The following is a 26129-nucleotide window of genomic DNA, read 5'->3' as shown; positions in this document are numbered from 1 at the left end:
GAAGCCAGCCAGTAGAAACTTCTCTAAGGCCTAAACCAAGCTACTCACTTGGGGGGGGGGGGGGGGGGGAGGAAAGGGAAACAAAAACAAAAACAAATGTTCTCCAGTCCTCGTGAAACCTATTTTCACTGGTCACAAGCTAGGAGAAACAAACAGATCTGTCAAAAATGCCCAGTCTGTGAAAGGACTGCTAAACCCCCTATCCTGAAGCCTATTTGGAGGACTGGAAGATGGGTTTTACACATATGTCCCTTTCGGGGGGGGGGAACCATTGATATTCAGGGTGGGGCGGGGTTTCAAACTACTTTCTGGTTTTTGTTGTCTCCTTTACTAATTGGGTAAAAGCCTTCCTTGTAAAACTGAAGGCTCAGGTTTTTTCTAAAGGAGATCAAACCCATTTAAGATTAATTATCTCCATCCTGCAAGTCATCCTCAACACCTTTTAAACACATTGCTTGCACCCCAGGTCATGAGTGCTCTTTTCACTGTGTATAATTATCACTGCGTCAGACACTTGCTCCCACCCAAGTGGTGATTTGGGGGGAAACATTCCTTGGTATTTTTCCCAGGAAGAGCTGTTTGGATGAGGCATTTATGATAGCCTTCCTCTGGGTGGAGTTCCTAGCTATTTTCCCTACTAACTTCACTTTTAGTTATTCTTTTTGTTCATATTTGGCTCCTGCATTTTTAAACTATTTGTGAGATTTGTTTCCTCCAGACTTCAATCTATGAACTTCCAACTATTTGTTCACCCTGAATATCATTGGTTAATTGATTCTCACATCCAGTGCCCCTCTGAATACTGCTACCTCCATCTTACCTTCCCCTCCTCAGTATAGACCCCCAATAGGCAGAGACAAGTCTCCACCCCTTATCAGCATGAAGCAGTTCCAGAAGATGGAACCTCTGTTCTCTGTCCCTAATGAATTTGAGGTACAAACTGCTTGAGAACGGGAAAATGACACGGTATAGCTTCTAGGGAAATATAGCAGTGGTTTGGGGGGCCTCCTGTCCTAACAATAAGTCAGTACTCCTAAATCTTCTAGCTTTGGAATCTGCCTCAGGAAACTCCCTTAACCAATCTGATCTCTGACCACTCCTTATCAGATAGCTTCTGGCCTCAGGAAACTCCCACAGATCAATCTCCTGAGACAATAGTAAAAAGACCACTCCTCAACTCATTGCTGACAGGTAATCTTGTCAGTAATAATTTGGTCAAGAGAACCAAATTCTAGAAACCACTCTTTCCTACATATGAGCCAAAGAATTAGCATATCTATGATTGAAAGCTGTATAAATGTATCTCCTTCCTTCCGTTTCACTACCAAAATTCCCTTAAAATTCCAACCAACTTTTTGTAATGGTATTATAGTTACTATTGCAATAAAACTTTGCCCCTTGACTAGGAGATGGATTCAAGCCTGCAAATTGTTGTTTGTTTGTTTTGTTTTGTTTTGTTTTTGTTGAGGCAATTGGGGTTAAGTGACTTGCCCAGGGTCACGCAGCTAGGAAGTATTAAGTTCTGAGGTCACATTTGAACTCAGGTCCTCCTGACTTCAGGGGGTTGGTGCTCTATCCACTGTGCCACCTAGCTGCCCCCAAGCCTGCAAATTGTTTTGAGAAACTTGTCGTCTCTGGGACTCCAAAATTTTGAGATTCCCCATTCCCAACCTCAATACGTGAAGATAGATCATATCCTTTTACTGAGTCCAGAGTCCTTAGAGAAGAGTTGTGGCACTCTGAGATTAGGGGGAGACATAGGGACCCATATAGAGAAAAATCAGAGCTAGAGAAAAAATCAGATTAGTGAGAATCAAGATGCCTGACAGGCAAATAGACTTAAAACAAAGACACAAAACAAGCTGAATAAGATGAGGTGAGATCTCTCAAAACAGTTGTGAAAATTGAGTAAGGCTTCATCTACTTCAGAGTTGGAGTAGGCCTGAAGGTCCTTGAGCATTGACTAAAGGACCTACCTAAGTCCCCTTCCTGCTATTCTGTCCATGACATCATTTTCTCCCTACTTCGATCAAATATGGGCAACTATGTACTTATTGGTCAAGTTCAACTTCTTGGGTAGTTACTGCCTTTAGAATGTCAGATCCTTAGCCAATGAGGATGATGATCAGTGGTGGGAGGGGTGTTTGTGTTAGGGACTATTTAAAGTGTAAAACCTGTCCCAAAGGGTTTCTCCTCCTTTCCGTTGCTTGTTCCACAGGAAGGACACCCGTTCTCTGTACAATAAACTTTTGTTTTGCTCCTAAAGATCTCTCCAGCTTTTTATTAAATGGTGACCACTCACCATTCTGAGCCACACAAAGTACTTTTAAATCTTAAAATGGCCAGATCTTTTCCTTCTTTTGAAATTCAGTTGAAACACTGCCAAGTTGGGAATCCACCCACGAGTTCCCTTCAGCTTGTAGCCAAAGCTCCTATTATAAGCCTTAAACTAAAATCCTCTCTTTGCAGAGGTTCCAAACATGCCATGCTAGGCTATGCCATGCCAAGGAGGCCTCTGCCCACTGAATACTCTTTTCCAGTGCCACCCTCTCTTTACTCTCACCTATTTCTCTAAGGAAGACTTTATGCCTCTCTGTCAGGATTTCTAATCTTACTTCCCAATCCCTATAATTAAACCTCTTATCAATCTAGGTTTTCGGGTTTATAAATTCCTTTACAGAGAATTCCTGTGCCACCAGAAGGGACTTCCTAAAAACTCCTTACCCTTGTGCCGAATCCCAAGGGGGTGCAGGGGAGCCAAACTTCTCCATTTCGTTCCCTGAACCCCAAACCTGCCACTAGACCTTATCATTTAACTCTCTGACCACCAGAAACCCTAATCTCATTTTGGTTTCCTAAATCTAGACCTTATCATTTGGTTCCCTACTAAAGGGAACCCCAAAACCTAAACCTCATCTGTATGAGGGTAGGAAAAGTTTACTTTCCCAAGAGAAAGAGTTCCTAGCCTCTAACACACAAAGCATGTTTCAGAGATACACCCAAGCAAAGGGAATTCCCATTTTTACCCCACCCCACCCCCCCAACCTTGTAGTTCCTTTCCTCATTGGGTAGGGTTTCTAAAGTATCTAAAAATGAGGAAAGAAAGCCTGAAGCTATCAAAATGCTTAATAGAGTAGGGTGTTCCCCACTCAATCCAGTCCCTGCCCCCAAGGAGCTTTAATTCTAGAAGGGAAAGACAACAGCAGAAAGCAAGGGGAAAAGAATAAAAGATTGTGGAAACCAAAATAAATCTGTTTCTCACACAAGCAAGCATAATTTTCTTTCATTTCTCACCTTGTAATTTATAGAACAACCAATGTACTTATTTATGTGTGGGAAGTTTGGATATGTATAATGTCTGTATTATTTCTTGGAACTTCATGGCAAAAAGCAAACACTAAAAAAACTGATGATGACAATGACAGCAAAATTCTTGCTGTGTAGCTCATCTTGACAGATGCTAGTTAGGTTTGGCTGGAATATTCCTTTACTAGGAAATCTAGGTCTTCTGGAGTTCAGAATTGTCCTCTTCCTAATTCCAGTCAAAAAGGAATAGAAAGTCCATTGGTTTTATCCTCTGACAAACTCCTTTTTGGGTATGGATTACTTTTCTCGCCTTCCTCCCCTGGGGCAGATTTTGAAATTCTGCTGACTTTTCAGCAAAGCAAGATAGAAATCACAATTCTATCACCAACCAAGTGTGTAATATTAACTAGACTCAGTTTCTTTGGGCCTACCTTATTTATAAAATGATCGAACTACATAAAACAATTTATTCCTATTCGATTGTCTTACTGTCTGGCAGTGATGGGGTGAACCCTGAAACTGTCTCTCCTTTAATCTGTAAAAGGGTGACTCGGGGTCATAGGTTCTCCCCTGGAAAAAGCATACCTTTCCAGACAAGCCCTTCCCAAGTTAAATGGTTTCATTCAATCAGAGATCTTGGTCAAACCACCCTCCACTGAAACTGAGATCTTTTTGGGGTGCACCGGATCCCCCCTTCAGGGAATTCCCAGATTCTGGGAAGAAGCCTTCAAACTCCCAGTTAAGTGATTTTATTCATTTGGAGATCTAAGCCCCACACATTGACAGTATTAAAGGAATCTCATTTAATTCTGAATGGAAGCCTGAGCCTCAGACTGATAATAAAAGACAACTCAGAATTCCAAATCTTTGCAATAGTCTGAAACTGGAATTTGTTTTGCCAAGGAAGCTCTCTTCTTGGCAAGGCTGCCTTCCAGGACTCTTGCCCACTGTGAAGATATTCTCTTCTCAATGTTATCTTTTGTTATTTCCCTGACAGGGCCTTGCCCACTAAGAAATCTGTCTTTCTAGCAAAGCAGGCTTCTCAGTGCCAATAATTAAATTCCCTTTTGCCACATAGACTTTTCGGGTTTCCTTTGCATTGGTCCTTTGCTTACTAGAGGGGATTCCCCACCCCAATTCTCCACCACTAGCCTCATCATTTGCACCTCATCAGCAGAACATAAGGACATTACTTTGAATAATTTTCTTTATTATGATTTTACACACACACACACACACGCAATGAATCTAAGGAACATTAATATCAATGTTTTATTTAGCAAACATTAAATTTTATATACTTATATATATTTTTGTTCTACCTTTTTTAGTTACCTCTTATACTCATTTTCTCATACAGTATAATCTGCATATTTGAAAGAATAAAACAATTACCAAATACTTTGTGCCAAAGATCTGTATAAACTGGGAATACAAAAACACAGTCCCTAACTTCACGAAGACATAAGGGAATATTAATTAGGCAGGGAGAGTAGTTTTTGTATGGGCAATAGGGCAGTCCATTTACATGCTCTTTCCAAAGGCAAAGGTAATGTTAATTTTATTCTCAAAGCAAGAAGTGGAAGGTGAGCTCAAGTGAGTGAGCTCAATACTTATAGATTTGAGAATAATATGCTTAGAGATAAGGTGCAGGTGTGATTGCTAAGGGAGTAAGAGAGAATGAAAAGAGGAACCAGAATAGAATTTCCCTACATTTTTCAATTTCTTAAGGGGTGGTAAACTGCTGAAGTTTCATTCAATACAGCATTTAGTAAATGTATGTGTTATAATGTACTGTGGTAGTCTCTATCAGTACTGTACAAAAACCAATATTCCCTGCACTCAATACTTATATTTTCTTTGGGAGATACAATACTATTTATACAAACAGGTATATACAAGATAAATTGAGAAGAGAAAGGAGATCCTAAGAGGTTTCACTTTTTTGGTACCTTAAGCTAAACTTTAAAGGACAAAGATTCCAGTAAAGAAATATGCATTATATATACACACAGAGATCTATATAAATAGATATAAATATATATTACATATGTCTACAGGGGGAAAAAAAAGGAATTTAATATTAACAAGGGAAAAAGATGGATTCACAAACAGTTCAGACACTGAGAAAATAAAGCACACACTCAAGATTAGAAGAAAAAAGTTCCAGCTGGGAGAAAATTTAGATTAGCCATAATCAGTCCTTATCTCATCCCTTAGGTGTTTATTGTGAGGCTTAAATGAAACAATCTATGTATTCACATAGCATCTTAAAGTGCTATATAAAATGCCAATTTTTAATTTTTGTTCTTCAGCCTGCCCAACTCTCATACACCCCATGAAGGAAGGGCCCGTGGCAAAGCTACTTGAGGAGTGTTTTGCCATTTCCTTCTTCTCAGCTCATTTTACAGATTTTACAATTCCTTAACTGAAATAAGGTTAAGTGACTTGCCTAGGGTCACACAGCTAATAAGCAGCTGAGACCAAATTTGAACTAGGCTGAACACTATACACTGCTATTTATCTACCCCCAACTATTTATTTATAGTAGTAGTTTTTGTTTTTTAATACATTCTGCTGTTGATGATTGGGGAAAAAAGATCTGAAAAGACTTCTAGGAGGATGCATGTAATCTGACCCTTGAAGATTGAAGATTTCAAAGAGGAGAGAATGGGTGAAAAATAATCTCAGTAATAGATGTCCTGAGCAACGGGTAAAAGTCCAATTCGGCCACAATATTTGAAGTACAAAATAAGGCTAACAAAAAAGGCAGTGCCGTGGTATTATGGTTGTGTATTTGGAAGATGCTTTGAAGAAGGAAAAGACTAATTTGAAACCTATTGCAAAGTGAAATTCAGGTGAAAGCTCTACTGTGCAGGGCTTCCAAAACGATTTGCAGATGCAGCACAAAACTGAAAAGAGCTAGTCTTCACTTTTAAAAATCCTTCAGGTAACCTGAGCAAAACGTTTAGAATTTTCTCAGTGTGAGCCGAGTAATAGTGGACCAGTGTCTAAGGCCATAGTTGTCATTCTTTACAAGTTTAGCAGTTAACACCTTCCTGAAGTAACACCTTCGCCCTCCTAGTCTCAAGGAATTGCTCACAAAAACACAGTCCCCAACTTCCCGAAGACACAAGGGAACACCAGGCAGGGAGAGCAGTTTTGGTACGGGCGACGGAGCAGTCCATTTACACGCTCCTTCCAAAGGCACCCAAGAAGCGATTCTTGTGGATTTAACTTCAAGACCGCAGACTTCCCCGGTTCCAGCCATCAGCCGAGACTTCGCAGAATCCCTTAAATGGAAGAACCTTAACAAGCTCGATAATCTTAGGGCTCAGGCGGCAGGAAAGAGATCTGGGTCGGGATCAGAGCCGAGGTCTTCCGAGTTTAAGGGCATGTCTTTTAAACACCGAGGCCACGCCGCCTCTTTCCCTCCCACTTGCAGAACACCTTTACCTACCTGCTGTAACTCTTACTGATCCGTGACGGACGGACGTCAGGTAGCTCACATTCGCAAGGCGCTTTAGATGCTTTTAAGCAAAACGCGTTTCTCGCGACAGAGACTAGTTAAGTGAATTGATGCTCTAAGTCCCATTCTCATTTTGAGAACTCTTCCCACCCCGGGCGGGAGGAGGAATCGGCCCGGCTGCCCACCGTGCCTCCGGGGATCCTGCCAGAGACTCCCGCTAAAATCGCTTGCCAGCCTCTGAATGCGAGCAGCCGGGGGAATGCGGTCGTCCTACTTTCCTATTGGAGGACCCGTTCATCTCGCTCCAGTCCCCAGACTGCCGAAGAGGGAACCCGCGCCCACCTGGGCTCAACACCTCCTCCCTTCGGCCCCTCTAGCCCACGCCCGCTTCTCGGTGGCCTCAGGTGGCTCCCGGGCGCCTGCGCCCCCACGCCCCGCCCACCCTCGCCACCGCCCACCCTTCTCCGAGGCTTCACCTACTCCTGTGGCCTATCGGAAGGCGTGCGTCACCGACGCCTCCTCCTCCTGCTCTTTTCGGCATGGCCTTGTTGATCCGCTGGGCACTTACAACGCGATAGCCCAAACCTGCCTTTCCTTAATCCCTTTTCCTGCCCGAGCGGATCGGAGTTGAGCCTAACTTATCCCCACGGCGTGTTGGCGATGGCATCACGGGCTCCTCCCCCCAGCCGGCTGAGGGCAGCGAGGCTTCAGCTCGGGGTGGGACTCGTGGAGCGTAGATTCCGCTTCCGGTGTGTATTGTGTGTATCTTTCGGGGGCTGGAGGAGGCGGCAGTGGCCTCGGCAGCTCCGGTCCCCCGGTCCCCCGGACCCCTGGACCTGGACCTGGGGGAGGTAAGTGGGAATACCTTCCCCTCCCCTCCGACTTCTGCTGCCCTTTTCTCCCTGACTGGCTTCAGCTCTGTGCTCCAGCGTCCCCGCGCCCTGTTACTACGTCACTGCCACCCCCAGCACGTAACAATCGCCTTCCTCCTCCTGCTTGGGGGGCCGGTGCTAACGTCACCTTTGCCCTGATGATGTCAGGACGTCTAACGTTGTCTAGCTACATCGCCTTACCATCTCCCCTGTACCATATTTTTTTCATGAGCCTCATCGTTCAACTTCATGATGTCATAGACATCTTGCACTCCATCATAACAGTCCGAGATACTCTGCTCTTTTGGAGTCACACTCACTCTTACTGCCGGCCAGAGGTCTTGCTTTCCCTACCCCTCCCCGAAAAGTCACGTCTGGCAGAGCTGGAGAGAGGAAATAAGGGTGTGCTGGGGAAACTGTCGGGGGCCAATGCTTGGAAGAAAAGAATAGTAAAGTTCGGGACTCCCAAAGATAGGGAGAAGAATGGTAATTCCCACAGTTTGCCCCTCATCCACTGGCACTTTCAGAGAAGGAAGAGAATCTGTTTCATCACTCACAGAGTCAGTATCTGTAGGGTTCGAGTTTTGTCTTTGGCTTCCTCCATAGATCTTCTGAATACTTGACCGTTTTCCTTTTTTTCCTTCAGGGCTGGGTGGTCCTTCCCTTTTCCCATCCTAATGCCCTGTTCAGTATTGGCTCCTAAGCTACAGAGACTACAACTCTTCCCCAGGTGAGTAAACTTCCCAGCTTTTAGATGTTTTATGAATGTGGCAAAAGAAGGTCGTAGGGCTTGGGTCCCTTATAGGTAGAAAAATGTAAATCTTAATCTAGCTCCTGGTTGATGAGGAAAGGATTACACAGGAATAGCCTGTGTACACAGGAATTCACAGAGAACTACAATGCAAATCAATAAATGTTTATTAAGCTCAAGAATATTAGGTTAGGTCCTGGAGATGGGAAAAAATGAATGCTAGTTCCCCCCAATGGGGACTTTAATGAATTCAGGTAGGTAGGAGATTAGTTCTAATTGATATAGAATGTTTGAAGAATCCCAGGATTCCTTTCTTTAACATTATTTTTAGGCTTCATTGTGCTTTAGTGCCTGATGAGACATACTATACTACTACTTACTCCCTTTTCCTTCCCTTCTCCTACCAAAAAACTCCCCGAAAATCTAATAATAACTAAAGAAAAGAAGATCTAATGTTAGACATTAGTTTGGTCACACAAGTCTTTTCTTTCTTTGAATCATATAGGTTTTTCTTGGTATTAGGCACAAAAAAGAGGTGTGGGATGGGTGTTAGAAAGGATGATATGTTCCCTGTATAGGTCAGGAAGAAAGTAAAAAGTGCAGAATTTCTTATGTGCTGAACATTTTTTAAAAGACTGAACTAGATAAAGATGCTTTTTTTTTTAAACAAATTTTATTGGTGTATCTAAACACTAACTTGAAACAAAACCAATTAAGCAAACCAACATAATGATGGACAATTTTGAACAGTTATAAGCAGTGTTCTATTCCTTTATTCATCATGATAAGGGAGATGTTTTCCTTACTTCCTTTCCAGGGCTGAGATTGATTATTAAAATCACTCAGCTTTGAGATGATTTGTTAGCAGATTTTATTAACATTATTGTTGACTTAATGGAAGAAAATTATTTTGGCCAGTGAATTATATTTAATAGAGATCTTTTAAAGTAGTTTTTGGTAGTAAGCTATGAATTGGGCATAAGGGAATATAGACTTGAGGTAGTTAAAAGTATTTGCATCCTGGAAGAAGGAAGGATATAGGCAGAATAAGTCATTGAAAAATTCAAGATTTCTGTTTTTCCTTTTTTTAAAAATCTCTACTGCTTAGCAAATTTTGTAGCACAGAAGTAGAGTCAATACTTTTTGATGGATTTCGTGGAGTGAAGGAGTAGAATGTGTTTCTAGAATGTACTAGACTGATCTATGTTAAAGAATTTCTAATCAATGCTGATTGGAAGTATGCTCGACAACCTTTCCTGTTTTCAAAGGGTGATTTGCTTGGATGACCTAATAGGCATGTTTGCAACTCTTTAAATGTGTGCACTGAGATGAATAGATCCCCAGCATCAGGAGCATACTAAGACAAGATGTACCCAAAGAGCAGTGAATCATTTCAGTTAGAAAGAGGGAAAGTGCACACCTTTTAACATTGTAACTTTCTGCTGGCTTTATCTATCAGGCCTTCCTGAAAAGAAGCAGGGTGGCATCCATCCTCATCCCAATTCAAGTCCTGTGAAAGAGTGAGGCATGAATGACCCATGATGAAATATATGAAAAAAATTGGTGAGGAATAGGCCTAGAAGAAAGATGAAGAGCAACTCTAGGAGAGAAGAATGATTGGGACAAATTGGAGGATGGGAAAAAATAGTAGCTACAGGTGAGTGGTTAGAAGTTAACTTGATGTGCCCTAGGGTAGAGAGGAAAATATTTATCTTGTATGTATCACAAATTTGATGTGGAGATTAGTTCTTTTTTTTAGTTCTTTCAATAAAATGTTTACAAATTTTTGAGTATGGATGATAATAATAATGATAATGCTTAGAAGGCCAGCATGAAGAATATAAGCCTTGTAGGGCAGACCGATTTGAAGTTGTAGTTCTGGGAGGAAAAGGAGGTGTAGTTTCTGAGATCCTTTTTCTGATACTTGTAGAAGAACTTAGAAAACCTGAGGGTAAATTTTTTTTTAATGGGGGGGAGGGGAACTTAGGTGGCAGCAATGGATAGAGCACCAGCCCTGAAGTCAGGAGGACTTGAGTTCAAATGTGACCTCAGCACTTAACACTTCCTAGTTGTGTGACCCTGAGCAAATCACTTAACCCCAATTGCCTCAGGGGGAAAAAATTAAATCATGTTGCTGATTGTGTTCATGAATAAATTATTAAATTTCTGAGTTTTTTAGTTTTGTTATCTATAAGTTGTCAGTTGCTGGTATTTTTACAATCTCAGGGGGTTTGGCACTCAAAATATAGATCTGTAAGTCGTCTGCATGGATAATCAAACCCATGGAGTTAATAATGTCACCAAAGAAGAGACTATAAAGTAGGAAAAAAAGAATTTCATATAAGAGCCTTGAATCTTGACTCACAGGGCCAAGATACGAACAAACAGCAAAGAAGATTGAGAAAAAATAGTCAAGTAGCAGTGAAACTACTATTTAGGAGGTGGTGATCAACAGTGTCAAAAGTTACAAAAAGATCAAATCAAGGACTAAGAAATAAACATCAGATTTATACATTAAGAGGGACATTGCTAATTTAAGAGCAAGCAATTACAATTAATGTGTATAGGGTAGAAAGGTGAGAGAAAAGAACTAGAGAAAGTATAGATAGCTTTTTCTAATAGTATGCCTAAGAAAAGGAAGATAAATGATAGCTTGAGTATAGATGGTATAGAATCTAGAGTCTAGTGAAGGTTTTAGGATGGGTAGAATTGGGCATGTTCATAAGCATCAGGAATTGGGAAGTATTCTGTTCTTTACCAAGAATCTATCATCAGATAATTTATAGCCATGACTAATACTTAAAGCAAATATATCTAATCTTCAACAAACTAATTTCATCATTGAGGCTTTTCTGAAAAACATAAAGATCAGAACACTTTCGGTGTCTTAGCAGATAATCTTAATGTTTTATTCTGGATCAGAAATTCCTTGCTTGTAACCAATCTGGAAGTGTGGGCCTCACTGACTTAGCACTGAGTTAAGAGTGATAATTAACAGAAACAGCCTCTCATCATTTCCAGAAGCCTTTGAAGTTTGGTTGATATTCAAGAATGTGCTCTCTTCTATTAACAACTAAACCCTCCATGCCATAATGACGTTTAGAGGTCTCAGATTCATTTGGTGACTCTGATTAATTGATAGTAATAAATAAAAGCAATGAAATTATACTCCAAATCCTGTATAACTATACTGCTGGACACCAGTTATATAAAAGACCCCAATACCTGTATTTTTTTTTTTTTTCCCTAGTTGGGACCTATGATTTTGGAGGGATAAGAACTTTGAAATTTCAGATGAAGCAAGTCATTCTATTAATTCAGAGCATCAACTGAGATTAAATTGCACAATTGCACTGGTTTTCCAAGGGTCCCACAACCATTATGTATCCAAGATAGGACTTAATACCTGGTTTTCCTGCCTCCTCAAGCTAGTTTTTGCTAGTTGGTTTTCCAACCAACATGGACATGAATACAATTTTAGAGTGTCATAAATTTGACCTAAAACTAAACCTTTACTATGTGATAGAAATTATATTAGGTAAGTGCTAGAAGAGATTCAAGTGTAAAAAGATATTTGATCACTGTCCTCAGAGTTTTTATCCTAGTAAGGAGTGTGTGATTGTATAATAAATTCTTACATAGGACTTCATATTTATAAACTATTTTCTTCACAACAACCCTGTGAGATAATTAATGAAATCACTATCTTTCAGATGAGAAAACAGAGTTAGATTTAAGTTAATTGTCTAAGGTCTTGACCTTGTCTGGCTCTTCTGAATCCAGCAATGCTATTTGAAGCCAGAAGAGTGCAGAGGTTATTAGTGACACAGGAAAGACACTAGCATTTAACAGGACCAAGAAAGGCTTCTTACAGAACATGGCATTGTAACTGAGATTTGAAGGAAGCCAGGAGTCAGAAACTTGAAGAGAAGAGAGCAATTTCAGATGAAAAGCCAATGAAAATTCAGTCAGAAGATGGAGTGTCATGGAGAAACTGCAAGGGGTTCAAAATCCTGGGATCATAGGGTATTTGATCATCTAAGCAATTAGAAAGGTAAAAAGGGTCCGAGTTATATGAAGAACTTTGAAAGCCAAACAGGATTTTATATTTAGATCTTGAATCCACTAGAATTTATTGAAAAGGGCTGAGAAGGGGATAACATGGTTCAGACTTGCACTTGAGAAAGTTGCTGAGGAGATGAACTGGAGTAGAAAGAGACTTGAGGCAGGAAAACCAACCAGCAGGCTATGTAATAGTCTAAGTATTAGAGAATAAGGGCCTGTACCAGAATAGTGGCATTGTCAGAGGACGATAATAGTAATAAAGGCTTATCAGGTAGGGTTAGTAGGACTAAAGAAAGGACAAAGAGGAAAGATATTTCAGAAGTAAAATGACAAAGTTGGTAACTTTATGAATGAGTAAAGGAAGAAAGAAAGTTCAAAAATAACAAGGAGGTTTCAGTTTTGGGAACTAGATAATAATAGCAAACTTCAGTTAAGGATTTAATTAACAAGAATTTTGTTTTCCTGTAAAATTGAGGTCTTTGGAAGGATAGATAACATTTGATACTTAGGCTTCAGTGGCTTCCAACCTTTTCTAGTATTCACTTGAAGCTTTGATTTTGAGGGGGGAGGGAATATTCTAGAACCTTAATAAAATGATAATTGTACTATTATTATCTATTGATTAAGAACTATATTATGACAAAAGACTATTACAAATGTATTAACTCATTAAATTGAATTTGTATTTTATCCATTCACATAGATTTGAAAATAAATGCATATATGTGACATAATATATTGAGCCTCCAGAAGGTATGTTTACTTACTTATTATACTAAGTCATGTAATGAAATAGGTTGGAACCCACTGCTTGAAATAAAGGTCTTTGTAATAAGCAGAGGTATCCCATGCCTTAGAGTTGACTATTTTGCTTAGTTATGTTGACAAGTGGATTCAAATTGATGCACTCTAGTAATTTATCAGCTCACTTGAGGAGGAAAAATAATTTTGTAATGCAATATTAACAGTATCCATTGCTAAAAGGAGTAACATGTGAAATGATGGGAAGACTGGGAGCAAAATTAATAAACCTTAATAATTTGCTATTATAACAGTGCTCATAGAAGCCCATAAAAATTAACTAGGCCTAGTCAGATTTCATTTTTAGAAGTATTGTGCAAATAAATGTCCTATTGAACAGAAAGAGGTATGGTTATTATATAAGTAGAGAAATGCTGTTCAAAGCAAAGAAAGCTCTTTTACTCAGTCTTACGTCACTACAAGATTACTTGTATGAATTTGAGCTAGTCATTTATAACACCTGGACTTCACTTTCCTGATCTGTAAATGAGAGGGAGTCAGACTAGATAGCCTCTAAAGGTCTTTTCCAATTATAAAAATATATGATCTTATTTGCTTTGTTTTATTGTGGAATGATTTAAGTGAAAAGGTGCAGAATATGAGATAATTATTGTAACCTTACCTTTTGGGATACTTTGTAATTTTCCAAAGTATCTGCTATGTCTGCAGAAAAATTGTCAGACTAGGAATATATATAAAGAGAAGCTTGATTTTCTTCAAAAAAAATTGCTTTCACAAAATTTTTTTACTTATTTGCATACACTCTATGGTAATACTTTGCATTTGTATAATGTTTATTTATAGTCTTCCAATATGCAGACCATTGTGCTGGGGATGTCTGTATAGTTTGCATACCTCACTGAGAATCAAAGAAGAAAAGTTCCATGAAAGCAGGGGACTATCTTATCTAAACTCAGTATCCCCTCAACTGCCCAGCACAATGAGATGTGGAGGAGAATGGGGATCTGTAGAAGAATCCAAGAAAAGAAGGGGGGATGTGCCAAAGAAACATAGCAGGAAAACATAATAAAAGATACAGAGTTGAGAGCAGGGTCAATGGAATAAAGTCTGGCAAATAATGCTTTTAAAAGGGTATGGGATTAAAAGTTTAGGGTATGGAAAGGTAATATGGAACACATATGGATAAGAATACTTGGTGGCTTCCAGACCTCTAGGATCAAACATGAAAATTGGAATCAGAAATGAAGATGAGAATATCTGTTGGACTAGGGCATCAAAAAATTAAAACTAAATCTATCTTCTTTTCTTCCCTACTATTAGGTGAATGATGGCAGATACAGGCCTGATTGAGGCAGGGGCCTCAGCGGCCTCAGCGGCTACAGCTCTGGAGAACTTACAGGTAGAGGCAAGTTGTTCGGTGTGCCTGGAGTATCTGAAGGAGCCTGTCATCATTGAATGTGGGCACAATTTCTGTCGGGCCTGCATTACCCGTTGGTGGGAAGAACTGGAAAGAGATTTCCCCTGTCCTGTTTGTCGCAAGACATCACGTTATCGCAGCCTCCGACCCAACAGGCAACTGGGCAACATGGTGGAAATTGCCAAACAGCTACAAGCTGTCAAGCGGAAGACCCGGGATGAGAGCCTCTGCCCCCAGCACCATGAAGCCCTTAACCTCTTTTGCTGCGAGGACCAGGAACCTGTATGCTTGGTGTGTGAGATCTCCCATGCCCACCGGGCTCACACCATCGTGCCACTGGATGATGCTGCACAGGAGTACAAGGTGGGGAACCTGATGCGTGATGCCGACGTGGGGAGAAAAAGAGGGAGGAGCAACAGAGGATGGGAGACTCCATTGGGTAGAGGATTGTAAGCTCCTTGAGGGCAAGACTGCATCTGGTCCACATTCTGTAAACCTCCCAGAGCTACACACACAGGGGACGCTCAGTACGTCCAGTCATCTCAATTATCCACGCGAATGGAAGCAAACAGTGGTGAGGATTATCCAAAAATCATTTATTTTTGACTTTGCAGCACATTTTGGGGCCTTATGTGTGAATTTTGGTGTGTCTGATCTGGGAATTTACAGTATTTTGCACAAATAAATGGCATCATTTTGAGAAGTCCTGGTTGGGAGAAACTGGACAATGATCTGGCCTTCCCTGGCTCCTTTCTACCTATCCCTTTACCCCAGTGTGTACACACACATACACACACACAACACACACACACACACACACACACACACACACACACACACAAAGTTCTCCCTTGCCTGGGAACAAGTAGCTTCATATCTTTTAGACTGATGGAGCACCAGTTTCAAGTTGAATTTCTTTTGGTGTTTGCATATGTTTCTATGATTGAGAGGGAGTTGATTTAAATTACAATGTTTCCTTCTGGACTGCAGAAGGAAATGTTTAATAGTAAATAGAGAATAATATATAAACATTACATTTTATCACCTACTTTGCTGAATTATTTATGTTCCTAACTTAGATACAAGATTTGAGTTAATTCATGTGAGTAATAACTATATTTAATGATAGACAAATAGAGGAGACAATAAGATGAGTGGACAGATGGAAAAGGAGTATATTCCTTTAGTTAAAATTGGGGGGAGAGGGAGGTAATAACAGAGAGGAAGCGAGCAGGGGAATTGCTGGGGTTATAGGAGGGAGAGAGAGGGAGGAAGGGAGGGAGCAGGAAAAATACTCAAAATTAGTAATGACCAGTGAATCCTAGCAACTATATCTAGTTGAATAGAAGATGAAAAGGGTTGTTAGGGGACTTTGAGTTTAGGGCAGCAATTAGATAAGTGAGATTTATTAAGCAGAAGATTGATTATGAATTGTGTATAACCTCTGTGTGGTAGTGGGATGCTGAATGAATGATTTCAAGTGTGATGAGGTATAGTGGTTGAAATGAGAAAATCAGCAAAGAAAAGTGAGTTTGAAGGATTGGGCAGGTGATGGTGACAGCCAGCCCCCATCACCTTTCACAATCCCTTCATCTCAGGAGAAGCTGCAAAAGTGTCTGGAGCCTCTGGAGCAGAAACTGCAGGAGATCACCCAGTGCAAGTCATCTGAAGAGAAGAAACCTGGGGAACTCAAGGTGAAAATACTTGGGAGGGGAGAGAGTTTAATTAGAACTATGCTGTGGGTATGATCCTTATACATATAACTAAAGGCTACTACAGGTCAAATCCCATTACAAGAGTACCATTAAAATAGAAACTTTATCATGATAAAAATATTTTTATGAAGATTTGTATATTTAGCTTTTGCAATTGCTAAACTCAGTTTATTAATGCAATGGATGAATATTGACTAAGCACCCACTAGGTACATTGCATAAGACATAACCCAACTTTCTTTAAAAAAATATTGGGGCAGTTAGGTGGCACAGTGGATAGAGCAGCAGCCCTGAAGTCAGGAGGACCTGAATTCAAATCTGGCCTCAGACACTTAACACTTCTAGCTGTGTGTCACTGGGCAAGTCACTTAGCCCCAATTGCCTCCGCAATAAATAAATAAATTTTAAAAATATTTAAGGTGAATAACAGCAGACTGTATAGCCTTGAAATTTATTATAGCCAATATCATGATACCTTTTAACTTTAATATATTACATTAAAACTACTTTATGTAGGTTTTCATCCTAAAATATCATAACGAACTTTTTTATTGAATCCAATTAAATTTTCAAAACTTTTAAATCAAGAAAATAAATTGTTAAAAATCACAAATTGTATTTTATCTGTTCGGATGTTCACCGCTCCCTTACAACTAATCCACTAAAGCTAATAGTCTGTCACTCTAGTTCACTCTATTCTGAGAAGTTTTAATTGTATGTTGTTTGCAAAATATTTCTCAACTATACTTACAGAGAACATCTCACTTGCTAATATACTGTAAAAGTGTAAAGGGGAAGAAGAGTGGAAAATTAAGCAGAGGAATTCAAGCAACTCCCTTCTTCAAACATCCTAAATTCTCAAACAACCCTGCAAAACCAAACAGCAGACTCAGAAAGATATAGGAACTTGGAGGAGTGAAGGGATGGGGTGAAGGTGTGTGCATGCCACCTCCTTGAAAGTGAATGAAAATTTGCTTTGGGGGTTTTCCCCTTTTCTCTTATGGTGTTTTGAGCACTTTTTTTTTTTTTTTTTTCCCAATTGCTAACTCTTAACCCTATCAAAGACCTGTAGAACTCAACCTCTATAAGCTTGGAATATTATTTCCTGCAAATGTACTCATTACAAAAGAAATTGTTATCATGAAAATGGGTATCCTTCAGTTCCTTATAATGGGATTTAACCTGTGTTAATACATTTAAGTGGTGGCTTGGGGGTTGAGCTACAGAATTCCCATTTGACCCTATTGACATATATACCTTCTCTTTTCTTAGCGTCGAGTGGAGAGTAGGAGGCAGCAAATTGCTGGAGAGTTTGAGGAATTACATAGACGGCTAGAAGAAGAGCAGCAGCTTCTGCTTTCTCGATTGGAGGAAGAGGAGCAAGACATCCTTCAGAGGCTTAGGGAAAATGCTGCACAGCTTGGGGAACAACGTCGAGACCTTGCCCGCCTTGCTGCTGAGATAGAGGGCAAGTGCCTACAATCAGGTTTTGAGATGCTCAAGGTGTGATTTCCTCTTCACTCTCCTCACCTCCAGTTTTCTCCACATCTAAAATCAAACCCTTATAAATAACTGTACTATTCATTCTGTCTGCCTAGGATGGCTTGGTGTAGTGGAACACTGGATTGGGTTTTTAAGACTGATTCTGGGTCTTGGCTTTTTTAGTCTATATCAAGCTACCCACTCATCCTCTCCAGGCTTTCAAATTATTTTTGCTTGGGTGGAGTGAGGAAGCCTGATTTCAGATCCTGACTTTAGCACTTGGCACTAGGCTGTGTGACCTTAGGCTAGACACTTAAGCTTTCTGAGTGTTCATTTGTAAAATGGGAATATGTTTTTACTACCTACTTAACTCAAAGGGCTGTTGTAGAGAAATCATACTTTGTAAAACTTTAAAGTATTTGCTTTAATGAATCTTAGAAAATTTTTTATCAATTATATATAAAGTGATGCTTTTGAAAACAGTTCTATTAAGCAATTAATGAACTTATAGAAAATGTATTTGTGCCATTTTAAATGACAGGTTAATGAGAATTAACAAGTATGTATTATTCATTCACAGATATTACTTTAATTGTTCTATATTCTTTCAAGTTTTGATGTTCTATCATCCTCATTTGCTTGAAGGCTCCATGAAGGCAGAAACTATCTTGGTAATCTTGCTGTTTTGTACTCACCAAAACTCAGGACTTGCTACACGTGATTACATGCTCATAAAATATCAAGGTCCATTATAATATAAAGGGCCCTGGGACCAGAGGCTGAAAACCTAGATTCAAATTCCTAGGCCTGGCATCTTCTGTCTTTACAGCGTTGGACAAATCACATCCCACTTTCAGGGACTCAGTTCTGTGATATGTAGAAATGAAGGTAACCCCCTAGTTTCCTTTTGGCTTTAAAATATCATGATCCTAAATGATGATAATGGGGATCTAAAATTGCTACTGATATATGATTCATTCTTTCACAGTCTTTTACTCTGTAACAAGGTCCTTGTTGTTGGGAGGTAGATGTGAGGTGGGAGGGAGTAGATTAAGACCTATAATATTCCATCAGTATGGAAAACTCAGAATTTTTAGGGTTTGGAAGGGATCCAAGTAGTTACATAATCCAACCAAATCTGAAAGGACTTCCAATATAATGAGAAATTGGCATCCAAAATATTAAGTTTTTTCTGATGTTAGAACTAAATTTGCCTCTCTATGACTTCTACAACATTGTTCTGGTTCTGCCTTTTCTGTCTGATAATGGCAACTTTTTAAATGTTTGAATAGTTATTGTGTTCCCAAGTCCTATCTCCAGTATAATATTCCCTAATTCATTCCCTTAGCCAATCCTCAGATGATGTGGACTCAAGGCCCTTCACCAGCTTAGTGGGGCCCCCCTGCCCACTTCAGATTCTCTCCAACTTATCCCTGTCTTTAAACTGTAGTACCCAGAACTGAGTAGAATAGCCCCAGTAAGATATGACCAGAGTAGAGGGGCCTGCTGCCTTTCATATTCCAGGAAGCTGTGCCCCAATACAGCCTATGGTCATTTTTGCTGTATGGATTGTCATATTACACATTATGCTGATTCATAGATTTCAGTCCCTAAATTTTCTTCAGATAAACTGCTGTTTAATCATATTCCTTCCCCCAACATATACTTGTGAAATTGGGGGGAAGGGTTGATCAAAAGGGAAAGGTACATTTGTCTCTGTTGAATTTTATTTTAATACATTTATTTTAATGCTGTTCTTGCCTGCCAGGATTTTTTGGGGTCTCGAGTGTGTTGTACACTTGGTGTAGAAACTCATTCTTCTGGTGCTTATCACACTCAGTTTGTGTCTTAATGGCCTGGACGCTAAAGTTCAAGGGGGTCACACAGCTCATGGGCTTCTGATACAGGACTTGAACTCAGATCTTCTTGACTCTAATACCAAGATCCTATTCACTATGCCATGCTACTTCCTCCTTGTGGAAGAACACAGCCAAATATACATTAAGTAATTTGGAAATAATATCTGAGCATCATGATAAAGTAACAAAGTTGAACCTCAGATTGCAAACCCAACAAAATGTCAAGTGAGGCCATGAGCCCCATCAAGAATTTTCTCCTCCTCACTTGGCTCTATCCCTTACCCCTCCCAGTTCTAGGATGTTTTACTCTCTCTGAAGATACTGAATTGTAACCCCTGGGAACCCTCAGGTCTGGGAAGCACTAAAGTCTGGGAGTAGAAGGGCAATAAAAATAAAAATTAATTTTGTTCCCTTCTCTCCTGCAGGATGTCAAAAGCACCCTGGAAAAGTAAGTGACTCCTTGAACCAGCTGCCTGTGGGGGGATCAAAGTCAACAGGGCCTTAGAGTGGGAAAGAAAGGTACCTACCACCAAGAGGCACAAGGTCATTGGGGCTTCTAGACTGCACCCTCTTCTCCCAGTTTATTGCTTAATACTTCCCTACATATAGTGAGCAATGACAGAATTCAATCCTATCTCAAATCTACCAGTTGGAATGGGACTAGGAAAGAGGGAATAAAGGGGTATACAAAGAGAACTCTAAAAGGAGAAGTTATTTTGGGGACCCTGTGTTGCCCTTCCCATCCTCCCCCACTAGCAGATTGGATTAAGAATCAAACAGGAAAGGAATTTTTGGCTACAGTTAGGGAGCAAGGAATGGGAAGGACTGGAGATCACAGCTTCTCTTTGAAGACTTGGACAGCTGTGGCCCAGTTGCCTAGGGCATTTCCTTGATCCAGCCCCTTATCCCCACTCCCACCCCACCCCCCTCCCAGATGTGAGAAGGTGAAGACCATGGAGGTGACCTCGGTCTCCATTGAGCTGGAAAAGAACTTCAGCAGCTTCCCCCGACAGTACTTTGCCCTAAGGAAGATCCTTAAACAGCTGATGGGTGAGTTGGGCCAAAAAGAGAATTAGCTGCAAGAATATATAGGGAGGAGAGGTTCATTAGGTCTTTCCCCTCTGCCTCCTCAAACCTTCCTCACCCACTGACCTCCCTTGGCTGGTCTCCAGTCTCCCCTTATTCTTTCTTTCTCATACCTTCAGCCTTATTTTCTCTCCTTTCCAATTAACTTCTTCCCTCTTTCTGGCCCTCAATCTTTGCCCTTTCCCCTCTCAACATATTGGGGCAGATTTTAGTGAATCAAAAAAATGGAGAAGGCCAAAACCTGAATTAATCATCCCTTAGCCAATTAGCTTTTGGATAGTCAAAGAGTTTGCTGTAAGGGAATACGTTTGGGATTTAGGATGAAAATAGCATTCCCTCCATGAACATGAACTAAAAGCCAACCAAATAATAGTGTTTGGGGGATCTTAGAGAAGATAGGCCTTACAAAGTTAGGTCCATTGCATCTTTCCCACCTTCTTCCTTACTCTGGCTTCTTCCTGCAGCGGATGTCATCCTGGATCCAGAAACAGCTCACCCTAATTTAGTCCTGTCAGAGGACCGAAAAAGCGTCAAGTTTGTGGAAACTCGGCTCCGGGATTTACCTGATACTCCTCGGCGCTTTACCTTTTACCCCTGTGTCCTGGCCACAGAGGGCTTCACTTCAGGTCGTCACTACTGGGAGGTGGAAGTGGGTGATAAAACCCACTGGGCAGTAGGTGTGTGCCAGGACTCTGTGAGCCGAAAAGGCGAGCTAACTCCACTGCCTGAGACTGGATACTGGAGGGTTCGACTGTGGAATGGGGATAAATATGCAGCCACAACTTCACCTTTCACCCCTCTCTGCATAAAAGTGAAACCCAAGCGGGTGGGTGTATTCCTGGACTATGAGGCTGGCACACTGTCTTTCTACAATGTTACTGACCGCTCGCACATCTATACTTTTACTGATACCTTCACTGAAAAACTTTGGCCCCTCTTCTACCCGGGTATCCGAGCAGGACGGAAGAATGCAGCACCTCTTACCATCCGGCCTCCAACAGATTGGGAATGATGATGGGAAGGGACAGGGTGGGATGTTAAAGTAATGATGGTGATAGGGGAGACAGGTATTTGGAACTGTGTCTCTTAATTTCCTGTGTCCTGCTGCTAGAAGTTTCCTTACTATCAGGCTTATGTCCTATATCCTGGAGAAGGTGAAGTAGTAGGGAAGATTATCGTAGGAAAGATACTGGGCCTGGAAGAGAGTCTTAGAGATCACACACCTAAAGACTGATTTCTTCCCATTTTGTGAAGATGGGGGAGAGAGGTTTACTGAAGGAGAGAATGTCTTGGTTGCCTGCTCTATGTTAAACCAATTTCCTCATTGCCAGAGGACTTTAGGGGGCCCAATTCCCTCCAAAACAGAAATAGGTGCAGGGAACCCTGAAGTCTCTGTTCACCCATTTGGGGTGATTCTATATGTCCAGGACAGTTTTGTTCATTTGAGGGAAGCAGGATAATCTCTGTATCCCTAGAATGAAATAAAGGTGAATTGTCAGTCACATGGGAAGAAGAGTGTTAAAGTTGGTCTGGGTCAAAGCTAAAAGAAGATTGGGAAAGGAAAGTTGGGAAAAGAGGGTTGAAGAGGAGAGAGCCAGAGGTTCCAGCTACAGGGAAGAATACAAAATGAGTCTCCTGGTTATTCCCTAGCTAGGTGTAGTAGAGAGAAAGAAAAAATTGATACCTTCTCCAGCTTTCTTGAAGTTATACTGTCTCAAGCACATTACTGGTGAAGATAATGAAAATTACAGGCAGAGAAATGTTTGGAGCCCAAAAATGGCAAACACTCCCCAAGATGACTCAGGAATTATGATGAAGGAATTGTTTCTGTTTGTCCTGACTATGAAAAGGGTTTGAATAGATGGAACTATAGCACAGAAGTGGGAAAGTAGTATGATGATGGAGGGTAGGGAAAGCACTGGATTTGAACTTGAGAAACAGATTGAAATCCTGATTCTGCCATTTAGTAGCCACATGAGCTTGGACCAGTCCCTTGCTCACTCTTAACTGATTAGTTACCTCATCTGTCAAATAATGGGATTGAACTAGATAATCTGAGATCCCTTCTATAATACTAATTGTACTATTAATGGAACCAGAAATATTCCTCTCATTCACTTCCTACATTTGGAGCTGGCAGGATGAGTAAGGGGGGACCAGGCAGCACTTTTCACCTCATTACTAAGGTTTCCAACAATGTTTTTAAATCCTGAACCTACACTTGTATCTAAACCTTTTACCTATTGTCATACCTGATTTACTGCCATGTTCAAACTAAGGCTCGCCAAAGTAGAATGAAGGCAAATATGTTGCCAAAAGCATACACAGTCCGTGGCTATTGATAACCAAGATTTTGTATACAAGCAAGCATCACTGTCACAAGCTTATTGAGTGAATCAGATTTGTCCAGGCTCCCTTCAACCTTCCCTGCACCCCCAAGCCAAAAAAAGTTTTCTCACAGTATCCTGGTCTCCGTATAGTCTCTTGCCAATAGTGGACTGATAAGTCCCACACAGTATCCCAATCTATTGTCTTTTGCCTGGGCACTATTTATGGGCTGATAGAAATGGGGAATGTTAATATGTAAATATTGAGATAGTGATTAATGAAGTTAATAGAATCTTATTTTATGGCAAATTAAGCAAAATAAGATTTATCATTTTCTCCATCTAATTCATCAGAGTTCAAGACTCAAAAGTTCAAGAACTTTTCATTGCAATTAATCACATAGAGCTGAGAGGACTCAGAGGCTATCTAGTGGAACCTCCTGTGAAAGCGCTTTACAGATAAGAAAGTTTAGACCCATGCTCCAGGTCATAGTGATAGAATGGGAGCTCAGTTCTGCCACAGATTTTTCTGGGGCATTCACTTTTAAGTGATCATACAGCTAGAATATATTCTGCACCGGATCTGAATGTGTATCTTTCCAGTTTATTCTCTACCATGTTCTAGAAGGCACATCAAAGTGTAAAGAGAAAAAAGTCTGGAACTTTTTTTTTTAATCTCTGGCACTACCCATCCTTGAGTTTTTGTGAAGGCATCTTGGGGTATGAAATTCCTCCAGATAGTCTAACTACCTTTTTGATTTGTATACCCTCAAAACTCTCAGGCCATAAAGCAAATTTGTTTTCATAATGGCTCACACTTAAGGCTTGCAAAGTGCTTTGCATTATTTTATCCTCCTATAATCTTGTTTGGTAACTTAAGATTTCATGATCTTTGAACGTGGGGAAAGCTGTGAGATGCTTCTGCCCTGTAACCATCTATAAAAAGTTTATATTACCCCAAGAGGCAGCTACTGTGGTGAAAATGAAGAGCTGGAGTCAAGAACCGAAGTCTGAGTGAGGTCTGAGCTGTGATTTTACGCAAGTCATTTTTGAGTCTCAGTTTTAGTTGTAAAATATTTACATTATGACTTGAGGTTTCCATCTCTAGTTAATCTCTGTATATGGAGATTTGGCAGGAGTTGGGTGGAATTGGTGAATCCCAGGAAGAAAGCAAAAGGGATCCCAGACTTCCGAATTCTTAAGGACCATAGAAATGAAACTGGGAGGACTAGCACGGGAATGGGGAATAGGAGTCACGTGTGCTAGGCGAGCCTTTGGAGGCGGGACTGAGTGAGTCGAAATATCTGCCCCCGGAAGGCCGAATTTCGGGGCGGAGGAAAGGGAGTTTTGCCTTTTGAAAGCATATGCTTCTGTAATGTCCGGAGAGACTACAACTCCCAGTAGGAGCCGCGCGTGCAGTCGCAAAGGGGCGGGGAGGTGTTCCAATAGGCCGGGTGCTGTAAGGGCTGCGGAGCCGAGCCGATGGCGGGGCTGGTGAAGGACAAGGAGGCATTTCAGAGACTCAGCTTCCTGTACCAGGTGAGGACACGATGGAGGGAGAGGAAGGAAGAAGCGGGGCGGGGAGGTTCGCGTGGAGCCGGAGATCTATCTGCGCCCCTTTCTTCTCCGTTAGGCTGCCCACTGCGTCCTAGCCCACAACCCTGAGAACCAGGCGCTGGCGAGGTTTTATTGCCACACGGAGAAAACCATCGGGAAGAGGCTCGTCCTGCGACAGTGAGACCTAGGCGGGTGGGGGATGAAAGGAAGGGCGAACAAGCGGGAGAGGGAGCCTCAGGGTGATCTTACTGTTTGATCTCGCCCCCCCAAGAGACCCCTCGGTGAAGAGGACCCTCTGTCGCGGCTGCTCCTCCCTTCTCATCCCGGGTCTGACTTGCACCCAGCGGCAGAGGCGTGAGTGTCACCTCCATCCTTGTGGCTTGAGGTGGAAATGATGAAGGGCACACCCATGTTTTATTTTTGTTTCTCGAGTGCTGCATCTGGATTTTCCAGAAAGTTACGTTATCCCTAAACTCTTCTACTATAGCTTCACCTAGGAAAAACAGGGTTGGGTCTTCCCCTCTACAATTAGATGAACTGGAAAGGTCCGGGGGCGGGTGGAAGGAGAGATGGGCAGTCAGCTCTCTTCTACACCCGGTCCTTACCTCCACCCCCTCCAAGGTCGCCAGGGTCAGCGCTGGACAGTACAGACTTGTCTGATATGCCATCGAAGCCGCAGATTTCTCAATGATCCCAGACACCAGCTCTGGGTTGACCGGCCTGAGGCCCAGCTGGGGAACCAGGCGGGTAAGGAAAAAAATATTCCTAATCGCAAAATCAGAATAACGAGGTGTGTTAATCGAGGAAAGACCTTGTATAAAATGGAATATGAGGAATATAGAGTCTTGAATTGATGGGAAGGGATACTATTTTGTCTCAATCTTTTTTTGCTTCTGTCTCCAGAACCCAAATTTGAATAGATCTGCTGCACACACAAACCATCCAATCTCAGCCCAGACTTCGGGGAAGAGATTGCACCGTCTGGAACTCGGAATACAAAGACTGGGAGGCTATTTTACGTAAACGCCTAGGAAAGCCATTATTCAGATAAAGGATTCATTAAAATACTGAAATAAAATTCTGTCTTGCCCCTTTTTATTTTTGTCTCCAGTATGTAGTTTTTTTTCAAGTTATAATTATATCTAACTTTAATCACAAAATCTGTAATAGTGAAAAGAATCCTAGAATTGGAGTATTAAGGAACCACTTTAAAATACTATGTAGAAGTTGTGGGATACAAACAAGAGCATCTATAAAGCACAACAAAGTAACACTGAAATTTTTGAGATGGGAAACAGAGCATGAGTAAAGGTATCATTAAATAAGGGATTCATCATAAAAGTCAGCTTGGCCAATTTAAGTCAGGTTTGAATAGTGGGGAAAAAAACTTGATTGGTTAGAAAGATATTCTGCCAGAGAAATAACTTGGATAAAGTTTATATATTAAACTTAGTCATGCAA

The 26129-nt window shown here is 41.0% G+C and overlaps 3 protein-coding genes across 9 annotated transcripts in view; 2 read left to right on the top strand and 1 right to left on the bottom strand.

The window, feature by feature from the left end:
- The window catches only part of TRIM26 (tripartite motif containing 26), an 80621-nt gene extending 73413 nt beyond the window's left edge, over positions 1–7208 (bottom strand). The window contains exon 1 of the mRNA XM_031965238.1: positions 6767–7208. The gene's annotated coding sequence lies outside the window, so the exon portion shown is untranslated. The remainder of the gene's footprint in view (positions 1–6766) is intronic.
- A 37-nt stretch (positions 7209–7245) lies between these two features.
- On the top strand, positions 7246–23247 carry LOC100915427 (E3 ubiquitin-protein ligase TRIM39). Of its 6 annotated transcripts, XM_012548890.3 has the most exons (10): positions 7246–7626; positions 8294–8377; positions 9858–10055; positions 13167–13216; positions 14546–15005; positions 16241–16336; positions 17630–17860; positions 20124–20146; positions 20633–20748; positions 21249–23247. In XM_012548890.3, the coding sequence occupies exons 5-10, from the start codon at positions 14550–14552 to the stop codon at positions 21794–21796; spliced, it is 1470 nt and encodes a 489-aa protein (XP_012404344.1). In that variant the 5' UTR covers positions 7246–7626; positions 8294–8377; positions 9858–10055; positions 13167–13216; positions 14546–14549; the 3' UTR covers positions 21797–23247. The 6 variants fall into 6 exon arrangements, with proteins under 6 accessions (XP_012404344.1, XP_003768930.1, XP_012404345.1 ...); XM_003768882.4 differs by lacking the exon at positions 13167–13216; XM_012548891.3 differs by lacking the exon at positions 13167–13216 and having other exon boundaries at positions 7246–8207.
- Positions 23248–24431: 1184 nt separating this feature from the next.
- On the top strand, positions 24432–25765 carry RPP21 (ribonuclease P/MRP subunit p21). Of its 2 annotated transcripts, XM_023502854.2 has the most exons (5): positions 24432–24650; positions 24745–24845; positions 24940–25022; positions 25290–25415; positions 25573–25765. In XM_023502854.2, the coding sequence occupies exons 1-5, from the start codon at positions 24594–24596 to the stop codon at positions 25689–25691; spliced, it is 486 nt and encodes a 161-aa protein (XP_023358622.1). In that variant the 5' UTR covers positions 24432–24593; the 3' UTR covers positions 25692–25765. The 2 variants fall into 2 exon arrangements, 1 of the variants encoding a protein (XP_023358622.1); XR_004233729.1 differs by lacking the exons at positions 24432–24650; positions 24745–24845 and having other exon boundaries at positions 24852–25022; positions 25572–25765.
- Positions 25766–26129: the final 364 nt, after the last annotated feature.

Source organism: Sarcophilus harrisii, chromosome 4, assembly GCF_902635505.1.
Source record: "Sarcophilus harrisii chromosome 4, mSarHar1.11, whole genome shotgun sequence".
Taxonomy (NCBI): Eukaryota; Metazoa; Chordata; class Mammalia; order Dasyuromorphia; family Dasyuridae; genus Sarcophilus; species Sarcophilus harrisii.
This window is presented reverse-complemented; position numbering and strand designations above follow the sequence as displayed.